Source organism: Molossus molossus, unplaced genomic scaffold, assembly GCF_014108415.1.
Source record: "Molossus molossus isolate mMolMol1 unplaced genomic scaffold, mMolMol1.p scaffold_m16_p_13, whole genome shotgun sequence".
NCBI lineage: Eukaryota > Metazoa > Chordata > Mammalia > Chiroptera > Molossidae > Molossus > Molossus molossus.
The window spans coordinates 45,614,996-45,635,411 of record NW_023425348.1 but is presented as its reverse complement, the minus strand read 5'-3'; the positions used below and the strand labels follow the sequence as shown (position 1 = coordinate 45,635,411).

Below are 20,416 nucleotides of genomic sequence, written 5' to 3'. Positions count from 1 at the left end.
GGAGTGTTGGGTCTTTATTATTTTTGAAAGAGAAGTTCTTTGCCTCGGCTTGAAAACCAGCTCTTTATCCTCTGATGGCAAGTCTCTCACTCTCTTCCAAATCCATACCCAGAAAGTCAAGTGTGCGTGTGTGTGTGGCATGTGAGAGAAAGTGTGTGTGTGTTAGAGTATGTATGTGTATGTGAGAGTTGTGTGAATGTTAGTGTGTATGAGTATGTGTGGAAAAGAGAGTGAGTGTGAGAAAGTATGAGTGTGTGTGAGACTGAGAGTGTGATATGTGTGTGAGTGTGTGTATGAGTGAGAGTGTGTGTGTGTGGAAACTATGTGAGCGAGTGTGGGTGGGGGAGAAAGTGTGAAAGTGTGACAGTGTGCGTATGTATGTGTGAGAGAGTGTGAGAGTGTGTGTGTGGAAACTCTGAGAGAGAGTGATGTGAGAGTGTTTGTGTGTGTGTGTGGGAGAGAGTGTGAGAGCATGAGTGTGTGTTAGTGTGTATGAGAGTATAAGAGTGTGTGTGTGTGTGTGTGTGTGTGTGTGTATATGTTTCTCAATGATACCCTTAGAGACAACTGAGCAAAGAATGGATTTGGACATTGTATGAGAGAGCAGAAAGGTTCTGTGAGGAGAATGCATGTCTCAGACATTCCAATATGGAGGAGCTTCTACTCCTGCCGCCACCCTAAGGCTGAACTGCCCCAGTTCCCAGAGGGAACTCCCAGGAAAATCACACTTAGACAAGTTGAGCCCAGAGCAATTAAGAACAGGGAAAGGCCAGCAGGTAGGTTTGTTTCTCCAAATAGATCCCACCTTCCACCCCACTGACCACTACTATCTCCACTTTCTCCTTACCTGGAGCATAACTGGGGCTATTGGTGGGATACAGGCTAGGATTGTAGGCAGGGGCTGCGGCCGGGTAGGCTGTGGGATAACCTATGAAGAGATAAGAAAAGCTCCACTTAGTTGGGCAAGAAGAAGAGCAAATTTCTGAGGAAACAGAATCCAGGTCCTAGGCTTGGGTTTCAATCTCTTCATGGGCCATTTCAGACAATATATGTGACTAACGTTTACTCTCTCAAGAGAAAAGCCACCAATACCACAATCCCAACATATGCAGATTTTCCTGTCCATTTTTAAAAAACCAGTACAAGAAATATATGCTCACTGTAAAAATACTAAAACCGTATAGAAATGTATATGATAAAGTATAGTTTACTTTTACATACCTGCTGCAACATTCTTCTCCCTAGAGGTAAAAACAATTTGGCACCTATGTTCCAGATATTTTTCTATGTAATTGGGGGGGGGGGGGGTAATCCTCATTTGAGGATATTTTTTCATTGATTTTTCTTTTTTAGATAGAGTGCAGGGAGGGAGGGAGAGAAAAAGGGGGGGGGCATCGATATGAGAGAAATACATTGATTGGTTGCCTCCTGCACGACACTGACCAAGGCCAGGATGGAACCTGCAACCCAGGTACATGCCATTGACCAGGAATCAAACCTGCAGCCCTTTGGTCCACATGCTGACACTCTAACCGTTGAGCCAAACCAGCCAGGGCTCTGTGTATTTTTTTTTTTTTTTATCCTCACTCGAGGACATTTTTCAATTTTTTGTTCCAGTAGAGTGGGAGGGAGAGAGGAACAGAGAGAGAGAGAGAAACATCGACGTGAAAGGAACACATCGAGTGGCTGCCACCCGCACAACCGACCAGGGCCGGGGACAAGCTGCAACCGAGGTACACGCCCCTAGCGGGAACCGAAACCGGGTCTCTCTGGACCGCAGGCCGACGCTCTAACCGCTGAACCAAACAGGCCAGGGCTCTGTGTATTTTTATATACATATATTCAGTGGTGCACTGGTAAATACTTGACAACTAGACTTGAGGGGACTATTTTGTAGCATTTGCTAAATTCCATTGTGTAAATATTCCCACTTTGGCCAATTTCTTTCTTTCTTTTTTTTTATCCTCACCCAAGGACATTTTTCCACTTTTTTTGTTCAGATAGAGTAGGAGAGAGAGAGAGAGAGAAACATCGACATGAAAGGGACACATCGAGTGGCTGCCACCCGCACGACCCAACCAGGGCCCAGGGCCAGGGACAAACTGCAACCAAGGTACGTGCCCTTAGCGGGAACCGCACCCAGGTCTCTCTGGACTGCAGGCTGACGCTCTAACTGCTGAGCCAAACCGGCCAGGGCACTTTGGTCAGTTTCAAGCTACCAACATCACTGAATGAATAGCTGGGAAGAGATTCTCACAAATGGCTCTAGAGAACCCATATACTCCAGATCCAGCCCAGCACTGTATAGTTTACATAGGTGTTTTGTTTTGTTTTTGAAAACTTTTATTGTGGCAAAATATATATAACAAAATCAGTGATTTTAACCATTTTAAGTGTACAATTCAGTGGCATTAACTACATTCACAATGTTGTACAACCATCTCCACTATGTGTTTCTAAAACTTTTCATCACCCCCAAACAGAAACTGTACCCATTAAGCAGTAACTTGCCATTCCCTCTCCTTGTAGCCCTTTTATTAACCTCTAATCTACTTTCTGTCTCCATAAGCAAAATCAAACACTATTTGTCTTTTTGTATCTGGCTTCTTTCACTTTGCATATTTTCAAGGTTCATCTCTTGTTGTAGCATGGATCTGAACTCCACTCCTTTTTATGGCTGAATAATAGTCCACTCTAAATATATGCTACATTTTGTTTATCCATTCATGTTGATAGACACATGATTTTTTTCTGCCTTTTGGCTATCGTGAACAATGTAGCTATGAACACTGGGATTCAAGTCCTTGTTTGAGTTCTGATTTCAAGTCTTTTGGGTATATGCCAAGGAGCAGAATTGCTGGATCACAGGATAATTATATGTTTAGCTTTTCTGAGGAACCATCAAACTATTTTTCACAGTGGCTATACAATTTTACATTCCTACAAGCAGTACATGAGGTTTCCAATTTTTCTCCACATCCTCATCAACACTTGTTATTTTTATTACTGACATCCTAGTAGGTATAAAATGATATTTCATTGTGGCTTTGATTTATATTTCTCTAATGCTTAATGATGTTAAGCATCTTTTCACACATTTACTGGCACTTGTATATCTCCTTTGGAGAAATATCTGTTCAAAACATTTGCCCATTTTTAAATTGAGTTGTTTTTGTTAATAAATTATAAGCAGTTTTTGTTATATATTCTGGGTAGCAAACTCTTATCAAATACATAATTTGTAAATATTTTCTCCCACTCAATGGGTTGTCTTTTCACTTTCTTTTTTAATCCTCACTTGAGGACATTTTTGCATTTATCTTCAGATAGAGCGAGAGAGAGAGGGAGGACGAGAGAGAGACACATCGACTGGTTGCCACCCACACGACCCCAACAGGGGCCGGGGACAAACTGCAACCAAGGTACATGCCCTTAGCAGGAACTGAACCAAGAACTCTCTGGTCCACGAGCCGATGCTTTAACCACTGAGCCAAACCAGCCTAGGCATCTTTCTTTACACTGTCTTTGATGGAAAAACAATTAATTCAGATGAAATCCAATTTATCATTTTTCCTTTTTGTGCTCACGTTTTTGGTGTTATATCTAAGAATCTATTGCCAAATTCAAGGTCATGAAGATTTACTCTTATGTTTCTTCAAAGAGTTTTATGGTTTGGGGTCTTATATTTAAATCACTGATCCATTTTTTTTATATGGTGTGAGGTTAGAGATATATACAGTTTTATATTCTACCTTCTAACAGTTTAACATTATATGTATTTTCCCATGTAATTACACACTTTTTTTTTCCTTTGATTTTTTTTTTTTTAGAGAGAGAGGAAGGGAGAGGGAGAGAGACAGAAATATCAATGAATAAGAGCATCAACTGGCCACCTCCTGCATGTTCCCCAGTGGGGATTTGGCCCACAACCTGAGCATGTGCCCTGACTGGGAATTGAACCAGCAACCTCTTGTTCATGGGTCGATGCTCTAAAACTAAACCACACCAACCGGGCTAATTACACACTTTTCAAAACATTTTAATTATCTTCGTAATATTCCATTATGTAGCTATATCAAATGATTTAACTATTACTCTATTTTTAGATGTTTAGGCTGTTTACAAATTTTCTTTATCATAAATAAGATATGAGAACAGCCCTGGCCGATTTGGCTTAGTGGTTAAAGCATCGGCCCATGGACTAGAGAGTCCTGGGTTCGGTTCCCGCTAAGGGCACATACATCGGTTGCAGTTCGTCCCTGGCCCCGGTTGAGGTCGTGCAGGTGGCAACTAGTAGATGTGTCTCTCTCACATCGATGTTTCTCTCTCTCTCTCCCCCTCCCTCCCTCCCACTCTGTCTGAAGATACATGTAAAAATATCCTCGGGTGAGGATAAAAAAAAAAAGATATGAGAACAACCTAAATAAATCTTCCAGTGTATCTCTGATTATTTCTTTAGGAACCAGTTCTAAAATGAGATTTCTAGATCAAAAGACAGTGCTATTTTGTTGTTAATCCTCACCTGAGCACATTCTTCCATTGATTTTTAGAGTGGAAAGGAGGGACGGGGAGAAAGAGAAACATCGATGTGAAAGAGACATATCAATTGGTTGCCTCCTGTAACCAAGGCCAGGAATTGAACCCATAACTCAGGTATGTGTCCTTGACCAGGAATCGAACCTACGACCCTTTGGTACGAGGGCCCATACTCTAACCACTGAGGTGAACTGGTCAGGGCGACAGTGCTACTTTTTCTTTATACTTAAAAAAAATACATATGTTTTTATTGATTTTTTAGAGAGAAAAACATTGATATGAGAGAGAAACATTGATCAGCTGCCTCCTGCATACTCCCTACTGGGGATCGAGCCTGAAACATGGGCTCAATGTGCCCTGACCGGGAATCGAATTGGGACCTCAGGGTCCATGGATGATGCTCAATCCACTGAGCCATACTGGCCCAGCGACAGTGCTACTTTTAAAGCTCATTCATTCAACAAATATCTTAGTATCTACTCTGTGCCAGACATGATGATCCCTGCCCTTGTGGAGCTTAGACTCTAAGAAGGTGTGAGAAGCAGTGGATAAATAGTAAATATAAGCAAACACAGTCTTAAGTGATATGGAAAAGAGTTTAAGGTAGGGTAAAGGACACCAGAAGTGCCACAGTGCTGTGGGTGGGGGTGGGCATTGCAATATTAAATAGGGTAACCAGCATAAGACATATTGGGACGGTAAGCTTTTTAAGAATATTTAAAGGAAACAGAGTTAACCAAGCAGATGGCTAAAAGGAGAGCATTGCAAAGGAAACAGCCCATGCAAAGGCCCTATGTTCTGAGCATATAGGACATGTCTGAGAAACAGCATGGGGGCCAGTGTGGCTGAAATGAAATATCCAAGGGGAACAGTACAAATAGAAGTCAAAGATAAAGGGTTGGTCAGTTCATGTAGGGCCTTATAGGCTATTGTAAAAACTTCGATTTTTCACTGAGTGAAATGAGAAGCCATCATGGGGTTTGAGCAGAATAACAACATGATCTGACTTATGTTTGAAAAGGGTCATTCTGAGTGCTGTGTTGAAAACAGACTATAAGAGGGGAAGGGTAGCCCTGGCCTGTTCGGCTCAGCAGTGAGAGCATTAGCCCGCAGACCAAAGAATTGGTTGTGGTTCGTCCCCAGCCCTGGTCAGGGTCGTGTGGGAGGCAACCAATGATGTGTCTCTCTCACATGGATGTTTCTCTCTCTATCCCCTTCTAACCGAAGATAAATAGAAAAATATCCTTGGGTGAAGATTAAAAAAAGGGGGGGAGGGTAAAGAAACAGAGGTTATTGTTAACTTCTGTGGTCAACAGATGACGTGGTTAAGAACAGGGCCATCACAGAAAAGGTGAAGAGAAGTGACATGCTAAGACACATACTTTGCCACACTGCTTTCTAGAAAGACTATCAATTTGTACTTGCACTAGCAATGTGTTAAGTGCCTGTCTTACTGCTGCCTGTATTTTTTTTAATGTTCACTGGTATTTTGACTGACAATGAAAAGCTGATTTTGAAAGTCAAAGATTAAATCCTGAAATCCCTAAAAGCTTCTTTGGGATTTGAAAATATTAAACTTTAATAATGTATCTTTGTGAATATGCCTTTCTCTAAATCCTTTCCAATTCCAAAGAAAATTAATCTCTCTTCCCCAGACTCCATTCATTTTCTGATTTCAGAACTGAGGTAGCCAACTTGTTGTCACTTAATTAGCAATCCGGAGGTCTACCACTTTTCAATAAGAAAGTCAGGATTTAATCGGAAGCAAAGTGATCCAGTCTCATGCTTGAACTCTATTCAACTTCATGTAAGAGATCATGCAGCCAAGGGTAATCAGATGCCTTTCACTTTAGGAGCAATTACAGGACCTTCCTTCAATTGTTCCAAGTAGATTTTTATTTCATTCACTTAGATTTAGATATCATAAAATGGCAGCATTAGGAGCTTTATTTGGCCCAACCCTCTACATTTTATAGATGACATCTTCAAGCCAAGGTAAAGGAAGGGACGTAGGATCACTGGTTGCTGAGGTTAGAAGCACCATACAGGGAATTTGGCCCACCTTCACAGATGGGCCTCTTCCACACAACACACTCATGGGATCATTCGTTCTAGCCTTTGCATCTCTACTGAGAGTGAATGCCTTCCTTTCCTGAGATCTTCCCCCAACATGAGACGGCTCTAAATGAAAGTGACTTCTCATACTGCACAGATGCTGACTACCTGTAGCTTTTACTCTTTAGAACAAAACAAATTTGCAGACTCTTGCATCCCCAATTGCAGAACTTATTATACTGTACTTCAGTGGTTTGTTTATATTTCCTGTCTTGCCCCCCTCTCCTTAAACTGTAAGCTCCTTGCCTGGCTGGTGTGGCTCAGTGGTTGAGCATCGACCCATGCACCAAAAGGTCGCTGGTTCAATTCCTAATCAGGGCACATGCCCAGGTTGTGGGCTGATCCTCAGTAGGGGCATGCAGGAGGCAACCGATCGATGTTCTCTCTCATCGATGTTTCTCTCTCTCTCTCCCCCCTCCCTCTAAAATCAGTAAAGAAAAATATTTAAACTGTAGGTTCCTTGAAGGCACAGCTAAGTCTTATTTGCCTGTACACAACAGCTCTTGGTCAGTTCTTCCTTCCCACTCCTCCCTGCCCTGTCAACACACTACCTCTCTCCTCCCCTCAGCCTGGATAAGCAAGCTTCTGAACTCAAACGCAGGGTGGGACAGTAGAGGATATCCCTTCCCCACCACCAACTTCCTCTGTCCAGCAAGGGCATTACAGGTTAAGCTGGGCTTCCTCCCCACAACTTTCTTGGCTTCGTTTTGAATTTTTTGTTTCCTTGTCCCCAACTGATATTATTCACATTGCTGCTTCTGTTGATGATGATGTTGGCATCTCTAGTGCCTAGCACAGATAAGGTAGAGAACAGGTACTTGATAAAGAGATTACCAGGGAGGTTGTATTCCGGAGCTATGAGAGGTTTAAAACAAAAGAAATAAATCCAACAGGGTCCCCAACCTTGAGAGGGTCACTAACTAATTAGAGAGAAAGACAGATAAGCAAACAGTTAGAATGCACTGTGCCTGGTACTTCTTTATCTAATTTAATCTTTATCCTAATTCTATAAAATACTTATTAGTCCCATTTTAGAGACGAGGATATTGAAGCTTTTACTTATCTTACACAACTTGGAAATAGAACAGAGATAGAACCCAGGCCCGATGAGTGAGAGACAAAGTTCATTCCTACCAACCTCCCCAATTCTCCTCAAAACACGAGTCTACTCAGCAAAAGCTCTGGATTTGGCTGCTGTTTCTTTGCTAAGATTCTTTTATTTCAGCTTCAAAACCTGGGAAATCAGAAAATTACTCTAGAGAATCGATCTGGTCAAAGATGGTTCAGTACAAAAAAAAACCCAAAAAACTATTCTGTTCCCACTCAGTGTCCTAATGTAGATTATGCTCGCGTTACTGAAAAGCATCACACAGGCACTGAATTACAGAGTTAGAAGAGGTATTAGAGGTGACTGAGTCCAATTTGCCACTCAGCACAGAAATACCCTTTATAACGGCCCACATGGCCTCTGCCAACACTCTTCTAATGATGGTGTGCTCAGAACCTCTTCAGGCAGTTAAAACTCTTACTGGAGAGCTCTGAAATTTAAGAAATTATTCAGTCTGAGCTAAAAACCTACCTTATAAGGAATCTAGCCCTGAATACCTTCCCAACCACGGGTCCTAGATCTACCCTCACAGAACACATCTGTTCCCTCTGCTCCAAGCCAACCTCACAGAGATATGAAGATATCAGTTATTCTTCCTGAATTTTCTCTTGTACAAATTTAACTGACCCAATTCCTTCAACCCATCCCTATTCTGACTGTCCACATTTGGCCAGACTTCAATTTACAACCCTCTTCCCTTAAAGCAATTTTTTCCTGCTTTGTTCAATCTTTCACTGATGGTTTTTCCGATTTTTTTTTTAATTGAATTGACATAAAACTCTGGTGACAGGTGATCAGTGAAGGCCTAAAGTGACTTAATCCAGATTTCTTCCTCATTATCCATCAGCATAGTCAGCATCCAAAATGCTTACTCTGTGCCAAGCATGGTGCTAGGTTCTTTATGTAGAAACTTACAGTCTAATGGGGGAAATAATATAGGTTATTTATATTAATCCATAAGCAACATATATAATCTATAATAGCATAATGTTGGGGTGTTAGTGAAATGCTGAGGAGGCAGTGAAGAACAGGCCTGGGAGAACTGGAAATAAATGGCTTCTCAGAATAAGTAACATTTTAGATGGCCTTGAACAATGAGTGGCAGAAGTTTGTCAGAGATTTGTGGGGTGGGGACAAAGAAATATATATATTTGGCCCTGGCCAGTGTGGCTGATATTACATTCTCACATCAATGTTTCTCCTTCTCCCTCTCCCTTTCTCTCTCTCTAAAAATCAATAAAAAATAAAAAAAAAGAAATATATATTTGTTTCATGCATAAAAATGTATGCCATAATAGGGAAATGGCAAATAATTCAGTTACGTTGGAGTTTACAGTGTGGTGATAGGGAAGTGGTAAGAAATAGAGATATAGTAAATAGATACACTGGGGATATTGTGAAGAGATCTGAATTCCAAGCTAAGGGATGGAAATTATCAACAAATAACAGGAACCCACTGGAGGGTTTTAAACTGGGGAGTTACAGATTTGTGTTTTACAAACACTACTCCAGCATCAATACAGAAAGGGGTTGAGGTGGGTAAGACCAGAGAAGGAGGGACCAGATAGGAAGTTACTTCAGTAGACCAAAGGCAAAGCTAAAACAGTAACAATGGAATAAAGAGAGGGGGAACTACAAAGATGTTTAGGAGACAGAGCCTATAAAAATTCATCCTGACAGCAAAATCTCATTTTTATTGCTATGAGCTGAAAAGTCACATAGAAAGATGGAAATGTTCTAACTGCAGAGTTTGTAGGTTTTTTTCTTTTCTTTAATAGGCAGAAGGAAAATAAACTAAATGGACTCTTGAATCTGGTAGTTCCAGAAAAAAATGCCTGAATCTGAATTCCTCTTACTAGCTGGAAGGCCTGGCTGCTGAGAGTGCTATACTGGCGAGAATATAGGTCAGCCAGGCAGGTAGTGGTTCTGTAGTGCTGGCTCTGACCTGCCTACAGGACCAGAATCTGAGGTAGTCTACATGCTGGATTCAACGTCCAGCCACCCAGCCTCCCACTAGTGAGTCCCAGGGGAGTATAAGGGTATAAGTGAGATACTATTCTTCTTAGGGCAAGGCAACTCCCCCTGAAGTAACAAGAAAGGGCGAAATATCCAGTAATCAATTATGCTCCAGAATATGTTATATCTTCAGGGGGAATGTACCCATCCAGATAAAAGGCTAGCAATCTGCGGTCATTCACTCTGGCTGAGCCCCAGAAGAGGAAGGCTGCTAAAAATCAGAGCAGATTTAACTTGATATGTCTTTAGTGTAAAAACAATATATATCATCAACAAAAAAAGAAAATAGGCTATGTCAAAGCTAATAACAAAATTATTCCTAGGTAAGCACATAAGGCCGAGTGTGTGCTATTCCTCAGGGGAAAAAATTCTTTTACAAATCTAAAAATATCCCCAAAGTTCCCTGTCGGTATGGGAGAAATTTTAATAGAAAGCAGATGGCCTATTCTGTTTCAATCCCTACTCTGGAGCTGCTGCTGCTCCCCTCCCCCCACCCCTGCATCTATAAGGCAGATGGGGAGATACTCAGCACTTTACAGATTGTTTGGTCAATGATTCCTGCCTTCCTGCCTTCTTCTTCTAAAAAGAGATAAAAGAGTAAGATGAAATTCTGCAAACTGATGATTCAGTCTGTGAAGCCTTTTCCCTCCCAGGTCAATTCACTCTTTTATTCTGTTTAAAGAGATCTGGTAAACGGAAGAATCTTGTTCAGATTCAAAGAAACATATTGGTTTTCCATGTAAGAAAAACACTAGATTCTCACCTCATATTTCTCCAACACTAGAAAGAACAAAGACCTAAATATTTTTAAAAACACACAAAACTTCAAGACTATTAGAAAAAAATAGAAAAATATCAGTTTGATCTTGGGGTTAGAAAGTATTTCTTAAATAAAACCAAAAGGAAAAACCACAGAAGGTTAATTAATTAAACTCATCAAAATTTAAATCTGTATGACAAGATGCTATAAACAAAGTTAAAAAAACAAGCACAGAGAAATTTGTAGCACATTTAAATTAACAAAGGACTAACAACCAGAATACAGGATTTATATTAATCAATAATAAGAAAGTGAAAATAAGCCAATAGTATCTAATTATGCAATTCACAGAATTCACTCAAATGACTAGGGAGGAGGAGAAAAGGAAAAGATGTTCAACCATATTAGTAATCAGCAAAATGCAAGTAAATTAAATATGATCTCATACCAATCTGACCAAACAATTTTATTATTATTTTTAATCCTTACCCAAGGATATTTTTCCATTTATTTTCAGACAGACTGGGAGGGAGAGATAGAAACATCAATGTGGGAGAGACACTTCAATTGGTTGCCTCCTGCTCGACCCCAACCAGGGCCAGGGACGGAACTGCAACCAAGGTACATGCCCTTAACCGAAATTGAACCTGAGACTCTTTGGTCCAAGGGCTGACGTTCTAACCGCTTAGCTAAACCGGCCAAGGCTATTATTATTTTTTGCTAATTCTCATCCAAGGATATTTTTCCCATTGATTTTTAAAGAGTGGAAGGGAGAGAGGGAAAGAGGAAGTGGAGACGAGAGAGAGAGAGAGAGAGAGAGAGAGAGAGAGAGAGAGAGAGGAGAGAGAGAGAGGAAGAGGGGAAGGAGAAAAGGGAGAAGGAGAGAGAGAAATATTGACATGAGAAAGACATATCAATCAGTTGCCTCCTGCATGTGCCCCAACTGGGGCCAGGGATCCAACCTGCAACCAAGGTACATGCCCTTGACCATGAACCTAACCCACAACCCTTAGGTACATGGACCAGTGCTCTAACCACTAAGCTATACCAGTCAGGGCCTGAATAATTTTAAAGTTTGACAATGTCAAGTGTTGGAAAGGATCTAAAACAATGGAAATTAGTTGAAGAATTTTGAAGAGCAATTTTGTAATACCAAGTAAAGATATACAACTTGTAATTCCAAGTATATATGCTTGGAAAATTGGAATTTGAGTTGGTCCTTATGGGACAGGCAGCATTCTGTCAGGCAAAGATAAAAGGAGTGACATCCCCAAATAAAAAGAACAGTATAAGCAAGTCACAGAGACAGGAAAACCATTGGAGGAACAATTAGGCTATTTTCCAAAGCGGCTATACCAGCAATATGAGTTTTAATTTCTCATATCCTTGCCAACACTTGTTAGTATTTGACCTTCTTTTTTAAAAAGTTTTTTTTTAAATTGATTTTTACTGAGAGGAAGGGAGAGGGAGAAAGAGAAACACCAACAACATGACAGGGATACATGGATTGGCTGCCTCCTGCATGCCCCCTACTGGGGATCAAACTGGCAACCTTTCGGTGCTCAGAGGACACGCAACCAACTGGCCACACTGGCCAGGGCAGTATCTCACCTTATGATGATAGCTATCCTAAGGGTATAAAGTGGTACCTCATTGTGGTTTTGATTTGCATTTCCCTGATGACTGTGATTTATTATGTTGAACATCTTCTCATGTATTTATTAGCTTTTATATATCTTCTTTGGAAAACTGTCTATTCAGATTCTCTGCATATTTTTTAGTTGGGTTGTCTTTTTATTATTGGATTGTAAAAGTTTTTGATATATTCTAGATACAAGTTCTTTATCAGACAGATGATGTGCAAATATTTTATACCATTCTGTGGGTTGTCCTTTTGCTTTCTTGTTGGTGTCCTTTGAAGCACACAAGTTTTAAATTTTGATTAAGTCCAATTATCTATTATTTTCTTGGGTTACTTGTGCTATTGATGTCATGACCTTGCCAAATCTAAGATCACAAAAGATTTACTTCCAAGTCTTCCTTTAAGAGTTTTTATAGTTTTAACTCTTACATGGTCCATTTTGAATTAAATTTTTCATATGATATGAAAGATCCTATTTCATTCTTTTATTTGTGGATAACTAGCTGTCCCAGTACCATTCATTAAAAAGACTATTCTTTCTTTATTCTTTTTTTTTTTCCTTTGGTTAATCCTCACCCGAGGATATTTTTCTACTGATTTTAGAGAGAGTGGAAAGGAGGAAGGAGGGAGGGAGAGGAAAGGGGTAGAGAGAGGGAGAGGGAGAGGGATGGTGGGGGGGGGGGGGAGAAAGAAACATTGATGTGAGAGAGACACATGGATTAGTTGCCTCCTACATAACCCAGACTGGGGCCAGGGATCAAACCTGCAACCCAGGCACATTTCTTTGACCAGAATCAGACCCGTGAGCCTTCAGTCCACAGACCAATGCTCTAACTGCTGAGCCAAACTGGCTAGGGCAAGACTATTCTTTCCTCATTGAATTGTTTATGGTATCCTTGTTGAAAATCATTGACTATAAATTCGAGGGTTTATTTCTGGATACTCAATTCTATTCCATTAGTCCACATGTCTATTTTTATGTCAGAACTACACTGCCTTGATTGATGTAGCTTTCCAATTAACTTTGATATTGGGAAGTTCTCCAGGTTTTTTCTTTATCAAGATTGTTTTGGCTAATATGGGTCTTTTCAATTTCCATACAAATTTTAGGAACCGCTTGTCAAAATCTGTAAACAAGCCTGCTGGGATATTGATAGGGATTGTGTTGAATCTGTAGATCAAAGTCTTTCAGGCCATGAACAGGATGTCTTTTCCAATTATTTAGATCTTTAACATTTTTCAACAATGTTTTACAGTTTTCAGAGTATATGTTTTATACTTCTTTTGTTAAATTTATTCCTAAGTATTTTATTCATTTGATGGCTGTAAATGAAATTTTCTTAACTTCATTTTTATTATAATTGTATAGAAATAGAATTGATTTTTTGTTTTGTATATTGATCTTGTACCTTGCAACCTTGCTAAACTGATGCATTAGTTCTAATAGTTTTTCTGTGTGTGGATCCCTCATAATTTTCTATATGCAAGATCATGTCATCTGCAAATACAGATAGTTTTACTTCTTCCTTTCCAATTTGGATGACTTTTTATTTCATTTTCTTGCCCAAATGCCCTGGTTAGAACCTCCAGTCCAGTGTTCAATAGAAGTGGTCAGACTCAACAGCCTTGCCTTGTTTCCAATGTTTAGGGAGAAAGCATTCACACTTTTTCTATTAGGTACAATGACAGCCATGGGTTTCTCATAAATGTCCTTTTTCAGGCTGAGGAAGTTTCCTTCTATTTTTAGTTTGTTGGGTTTTGTTTCTTTGTTTAAATATTGAAAGGGTATTGGAGTTTGTCAAATGATTTTTCTGTGTGTATTGAAATGATTATGTGAGTTTTCTATCTTAATCTTATTATTTCTAATCCTCACCCGAGAATATTTTTTCATTTATCTCAGACAGAGTAGGAGGGAGGATGGGAGGGGGAAAAAACATTAACATGAGAGAGACACATCCATTGGTTACCTCCCACATGACCCCGACCAGGGCTGGGGGTGAACCGACCAGGGCTGGGGGTGAACCGCAACCAAGGTATGTGCCCTTGACCGGAATCAAACCCGAGACTCTTTGGTCCACAGGCTGAAGCTCCAATCACAAACCAGACAGGGCTTCTCTCTTAATCTCTTAATATGGTGTAGTACATTGATTGATTTTCCTGTTTTAAATTAATCTTGTACCCCTGTGATAAATCCTACTTGGTCACAGTGTATAATACAATCCTTCCTATAAATTATTTGTGTTCATTTTGCTAGTATGTTGTTGAAGATTTTTGCATTTACATTTAAATGGGATATTGGTCTGTAGTTTTCTTTACTCGTGTTTTTGTCTGGGTTTGGTATCAGGGCAATACTAGCCTTACAGAATGTTAGAAAGTGTTCTCCCCTCTTCTATATTTTGGAAGAGTTTGTGTAGGGCTAGTATTAATTCTTGTTTAAATGTATCTTAGTACTTACCAATAAAGCTGTCTGGTCCTGGGTTTTTCTGTGTGGGAAGTTTTTATTTATTATTATTACTAATTCTATTTGCTATAGGTCTATTCAGACTTCTGTTTCTTCATAAGTCAGTGTTGGTACTTTCTGTCTTTCTAGTAATTTGTCCATTTCACTTAGGAACCTAATTTGTTGTCATACAATTGTTCAGAGTATTACCTTATAATCCTTTTTATTTCCGTAAAGTCCGTAGTAATAGCTCCTGTATTGTTCCTGAGTTTAGTAATTTGAGTCTTCTCTTTTTTGTTCTTGATCAGTCCAGATAAAAGTTTGTCAATTTTGATCTTTTCAAAGAAACAACCTTTGGTGTATTGATTTTCTCTATTGTTTTTATATTTTTTAATTCCATCAAATTCTGCTTTAATCTTTATTTTATTCCATTTACTTGCTTTAAGTTTAGTTTGCTCTTTTTTTCCCAGTGTGTTATAGTGAAAGGTTAGGTTGAGTTAAAATCATTCTTTTTTTAGGCTGCATACTTATACACACACTTCTAACTTTTTTCTGCAGATTTCTTCTTTTTTTAAAATGTTTTTTTCCTTTTTATTGATTTTAGAGAGACAGGAACTGAGAGGGAGACAGAGAGAGAAATACCAATGAGAGAGAACACTGACTGGCCACCTCCTGCATGCCTCCCACTGGGGATCGGGCCCACAACCTGGGCATGTGTCCTGACCGGAAATCGAACCAGTGACCTCTTGGTGCATGGGTCAGCGTTCAACCACTGACCAGCTGGACCAGATTTCTTTTTTTTTAAATATGTTTTTTATTGATTGTTTTTTTAGGGAGAGAGTGATAGAAACATCAGTGTGAGAGAGAAACATGGATCGGCTGCCTCCTGCACGCCCCCTACTGGGGATCGAACTCAAAACTCGGGCACGTGCCCTGACCAAGAATCGAACAGGGACCTCTCAGTCATTGGGACGAGATTCAATACACGGAGCCACACCAGCAGGGCAATCTTCTTATCTGTATGTGGGTTGGAGGGTCAGCAAGGCAGTTCAGAACTTGCTTTGTAGATACCCATCTAAACATTCCTACCAAGAGTCATGAGGAGCTTCCTGTTCTGGCCCTTCTGCAGGAGCCATCATAGTCCAGTAGGAAGAACCGGAGCTCTGAGAGCAGGAAAATGTGGATTCAGAAGTCAGCTGTACCACTTACCAGACATGAAATCTTAGGCAAGTGTCTTTACCTAACCCTTAAGAACACAAGGATATCCTATACTGCAGACTAAAAAATTAAAAGAGATAGTATGCAAAATACACAGCGTTTAAGTACTTGGCACAGAGTGGTAACTACTTCAATAAATGTTAGACACCATCCCCCACCCCTACCCTTTTCATTAAAAGTTCCCTTTTAGAGCCCTAGACGGTTTGGCTCAATGGTTAGAGTGAAAAATCTTCCCTGCAGAGGGAAAAATCTTGGGTTTGATTCCGGTCAAGGGCACATACCTGGGTTGCAGGTTCGATCCCCAGTCCCAGCAAGGTCATGTGCGGGAGGTAACCAATTGACATGTCTCTTTCACATTGATGTTTCTCTCTCTCTCTGTCTTTCTCTTTCCCCTTCCCTCCCTCCCTTCCAATCTCTCTAAAAATCAATGGAAAAAATATCATTGAGTGGGGATTAACAACATAAAAAAGTTCCCTTTTGGAAATGGCTGTGTTTGCCTGTGGATTTTAAGGCATTTAATGAAAAACTTCTAGATCCTCACTCATGTCCCTTACCTCCTTCCCTTTCCTCTCCCTTACAAGGCCTGGCTCCAGGTGATTAGGCCTTTGCCACATGGCCAAGCACAAGCTGGACAAAAACAAACTCTTAGTGAGCACGACTTTTTGTGCAAACACTGAATCAGTCACTATGCTTTGAATACAGGTAACTTGTATACGGCTGTGTGTATATGTGTATTTATAATCTTTTGTGCATTTTAAAACATTTTTGTCCTTTTAAAAATCTGAAAATGAAAAGGCGAAAGATTTATGCGATCTGAGGAGAAACCAGAGTATAAAAATCTGTAAAAAAAAGTGTCCCACATTTTTGCATTTTTTTTTCTCATTCATCTTCAGTATATTATTTTTGCTTTGTGCTACTGGTTAACAGTGGAAGTTAAAACAATCCAAATGTCTACCAATAGGGCATTATCTGAAATAAAACTAAATGAAACAACAACTCATAATTCCTTAAATAAATTAAGATGTTACAGGATAGTACCTAATATATAATCTCATTTTTGTTGAGAAATAATGGTGTGTGTGCTCATTTAAAAAGATCTATAAAAAAAAGATGTACTAAAGTGTTAAGTGATTACCACTGGTTCAGGGGAATTATGGATGTTTTTCTTATATTCCATATTTTCTGATTTTTCTAAAATGAATACACTGTTTTGAAAATGAGGAAAAACAAAATAAACTATAAAATGGTATTACTGACATTTAGGTAAATTCAATTACTCTCTTATTATTAGACATTTCATCTGTTTCTGTTCCAAATAACTGCTACTCATCCTTCAGGCAGAGCCAGAACTAGAATCCTGATAACCAGATTTTCTAGTTATATGTAAAAAATTCCTAAAAATTCTTTTTGGATTCTACAAATGTAAAGGTATGATGTTACTAGAGACTTGTCAGCCCACTGGTGAGATTCTAAAGGAAGTATGAGGGGAAATAGGTATGACATGCACACCAGGAGTGGGTTTTCAAATAAAATGAAATAGGTAATGTGTCTTTGGTTAAAGAGTCCCAGAAAATGCTTCCATTTCAACTTATTTTTTTTTTTTAGAGATGCCACTAGGATACTATGTGACCTGGGCAAGACCCTTACAATCCTTATCAAATTCTGAATCTCTGTTTCTGTGTCTGCAGAATAATTAAAGTACATCTCCCATATTTTTACAGGTGAGAAAACTGAGGCTCTAAGAGATTAAGTTATTTGCCCAGTTATGTAACTGACAGTTAAGACTGAAATCAGATCTATCTGATAAAGAAGGGCAAGGGAATGGTGGACTCTAGTTCTATTAGTTATTTTATGTTTTCCTCTTAATACTAAGGAGGCATCAGATCTTCCTTCATACAGTGCAAATTATACTGTACACTCTGTTGGATTGAATTAGAAGGTGCACTGAATTATGGTTAACTCAATGCCTCATTGTAACAGCTGAGTAATTAGATCAATCTAATCTTCTGAATTTTATTGCTGGTTTTATTATGGCCTATAATCAGTTGGAATTACAATGGGAAGTTCAAGAGGCCTACACAAAGGCAACATGCTAAAGAGGTAAGAATATCTCCTAATTAAGTAGCTGGGTGATCCCAGGCAAGTTACTTACCTACTCTACACTTCAGTTTCCAAATCTGTAAAATGGGAATAGCATTATCTTGCCCTGTAATTACAAAGTGTATTAAGCTTAAAAATCCCAGCACTAGCCCTGGCTGGTTTGGCTCAGCAGTTAGAGTGTCGGTCCGCAGACCAGAGAGTCCTGGGTTCAGTTCCCGCTAAGGGCATGTACCTTGGTTGCGGTTTGTCCCCGGCCCAGGTTGGTGTCGTATAGGTGGCAACCAGTCAATGTGTCTCTCTCACACTGATGTTTCTTTCTTTCTCTTCCTCCCTCTCTCCCTCCCACTCTAGCTGAAGATAAATGCAAAAAAAAAAAAAAAAAAAAAAAAAAGTCCTCAGGTGAGGATTAAAAAAAAAAATCCCAGCTCTAGGAAAAAGAAGGATTCCCCAGAGGTTATAAGAAAATTACCTGAGAAACACATGCTGGTCTCATTGCTCCTGAGAACTCAGTGTAAGGCAGGGATGGATAACCTGTCATTCAAGCCAGAGGAAGCCCGAGATAAGTCCAGATTCTTCCTTCTCCCTCACTCCTCAAATCCAATGTCAAGTTCTAACTTTTCACTCCTATTCCACAAATATTCAATGTCTATTGTATGTATGCCAGACACTGTTCTCTCTAAAAATACTACCCCTAGTTCAGTTCTCTTGATTGAACTATTTTAAGAGCCTCCTAACTTATCCTCTAATTTCCATTTTTCTCTGTCTCCATACATCTTCCTCACATATCCAGAGAGGTCTTTCAAAAATGCCGATCTATATCCATCATGCCTAAAATTCTCTGGTGGTGAAGGATCAAGTTCCAAACAAGGATAACAGTTATTGCCAAGGATAAAGTTTCAAATTTCTTAGCATGGCATAAAGATCCTCTCAAGTCTAGCTCCTATCCATCTAGATGTCCTATTTCCTTTCTTGACAATCCTGGGTATTGTACACGTCACCAATACCAAATGCACAACTGTTCTAGCATACTCCATTCGACTGTTCTGTTTCCATGTCACTGTTCAGGCTGTCCTCAATCCTTCATTGTCCTTCCCTTGCCTTTCACTTCATTTCCTTACCCAAAAAGTCTTCCTTCACCTTCCTCTCTTCGGGCAAATCAGGGGGTCCCTTCTGGCTACTCTTATAGCTGGCTTTTCTTGTAGTTCTTATCAAATTATATTTCCATTTTTCTCAAATACTCATGCCTCAATTTTGTGGATTTAATATCAGTCCAGTGGTGGTGTTCTTTGTTCTTACATGCCCCAGACATGGGCTATTGCTTGGGTTCTCCCTGTCCAAACCTATTCTTTTCAGTTTCCTTCCAACCGTAATCACCAAGTCTGTGGCTGATGCCGTGTGTCTGGTTAGACAGACTCACCAGCTAACTACCATTTTTCTGCTGACTCAACTCCAATGCAGAAAAAGGAGCCTAGACTTTAGATTCAGATATAGGCTCTAATCCCAGTTTTGCCATTTTAAAATCTATGAATTCAGGCAAGTTATTGCTTCCATTCAATGAACTGCATCTTCCTCTTATGCAAGATGGAATAATGATTACGTTGCAGAGTTGACTTGATAATAATGCTAGTAATAAAAACAATACTGTTACTTATTATGTATTAAGTATTATGCTAAGCACTTTACATGGATCTCACTTAACCCTTTCAACTCCTTCATGAGGTAGGTTGTACTATTATCTTTATTTTATAGATGAGGAAACCAACTAGAGAAGCTAATTAACTTGCCCAAGCCACTGTGATAGACCATAGGCTGGCTAACCCCACACTCGTTTCCAACCCACTTACCCTTTGACTATTGAGGCTGGAAAAGCTAAATACTCATTTTGCCAGCCTTCTTAGCACTTAGGAATAGCCAAGTGGCCCAGTTCTGACCAATGACATACAGAGAGAAGTCTTCTGAGGGAATTTTTGGGAAAGCCTTATTTTCCTAGTAAAAGGGCAAACATTACTGATGTTCCCTTATACCCCTTTTCCCTACCCTGATCACAGACAGACATGACGCCTACAACAATAACAGCCATGTTAGATCAAGAGGGAATGCCTTGGCCGTTTTGGCTCAGCGGTTAGAGTACCAGCCCGTGGACCAATGAGTCGTGGGTTCGATTCCAGTCAAGGGTATGTACCTCAGTTGCAATTCATCTCCGGCCCTGGTTGGTGGTTGGGGTTGTGTGGGAGGCAGCCACTCAATGTGTCCCTTTTTTTTTTTTTAAATCCTCACCCAAGGACATTTTTGCATTTATCTTAAGATTGAGTGGGAGGGAGAGGGGGGGGGAAGAGAGAGAGAAACATTGATGTGAGAGAGACACATCGACTGGTTGCCACCCACACGACCCCAACTAGGGCCGGGGACAAACTGCAACCGAGGTACGTGCCCTTAGCGGGAACTGAACTTGGGACTCTCTGGTCCGTGGGCCGATGCTCT

General features: G+C 39.9%; 1 protein-coding gene across 4 annotated transcripts in view; it reads right to left on the bottom strand.

Annotated features, from left to right (window-relative positions):
- FAM168A (family with sequence similarity 168 member A) overlaps positions 1–20,416 on the bottom strand; it is a 173,055-nt gene that overhangs the window by 22,563 nt on the left and 130,076 nt on the right. For 3 of the 4 annotated variants that reach the window (XM_036258313.1, XM_036258311.1, XM_036258312.1), the window contains exon 3: positions 848–928. In XM_036258313.1, coding sequence (XP_036114206.1) covers positions 848–928 — 81 coding nt within the window. Of the gene's footprint in view, positions 1–847; positions 929–18,404; positions 18,467–20,416 lie in introns of all 4 variants that reach the window. The other variant, XM_036258314.1, reaches the window with a different exon arrangement.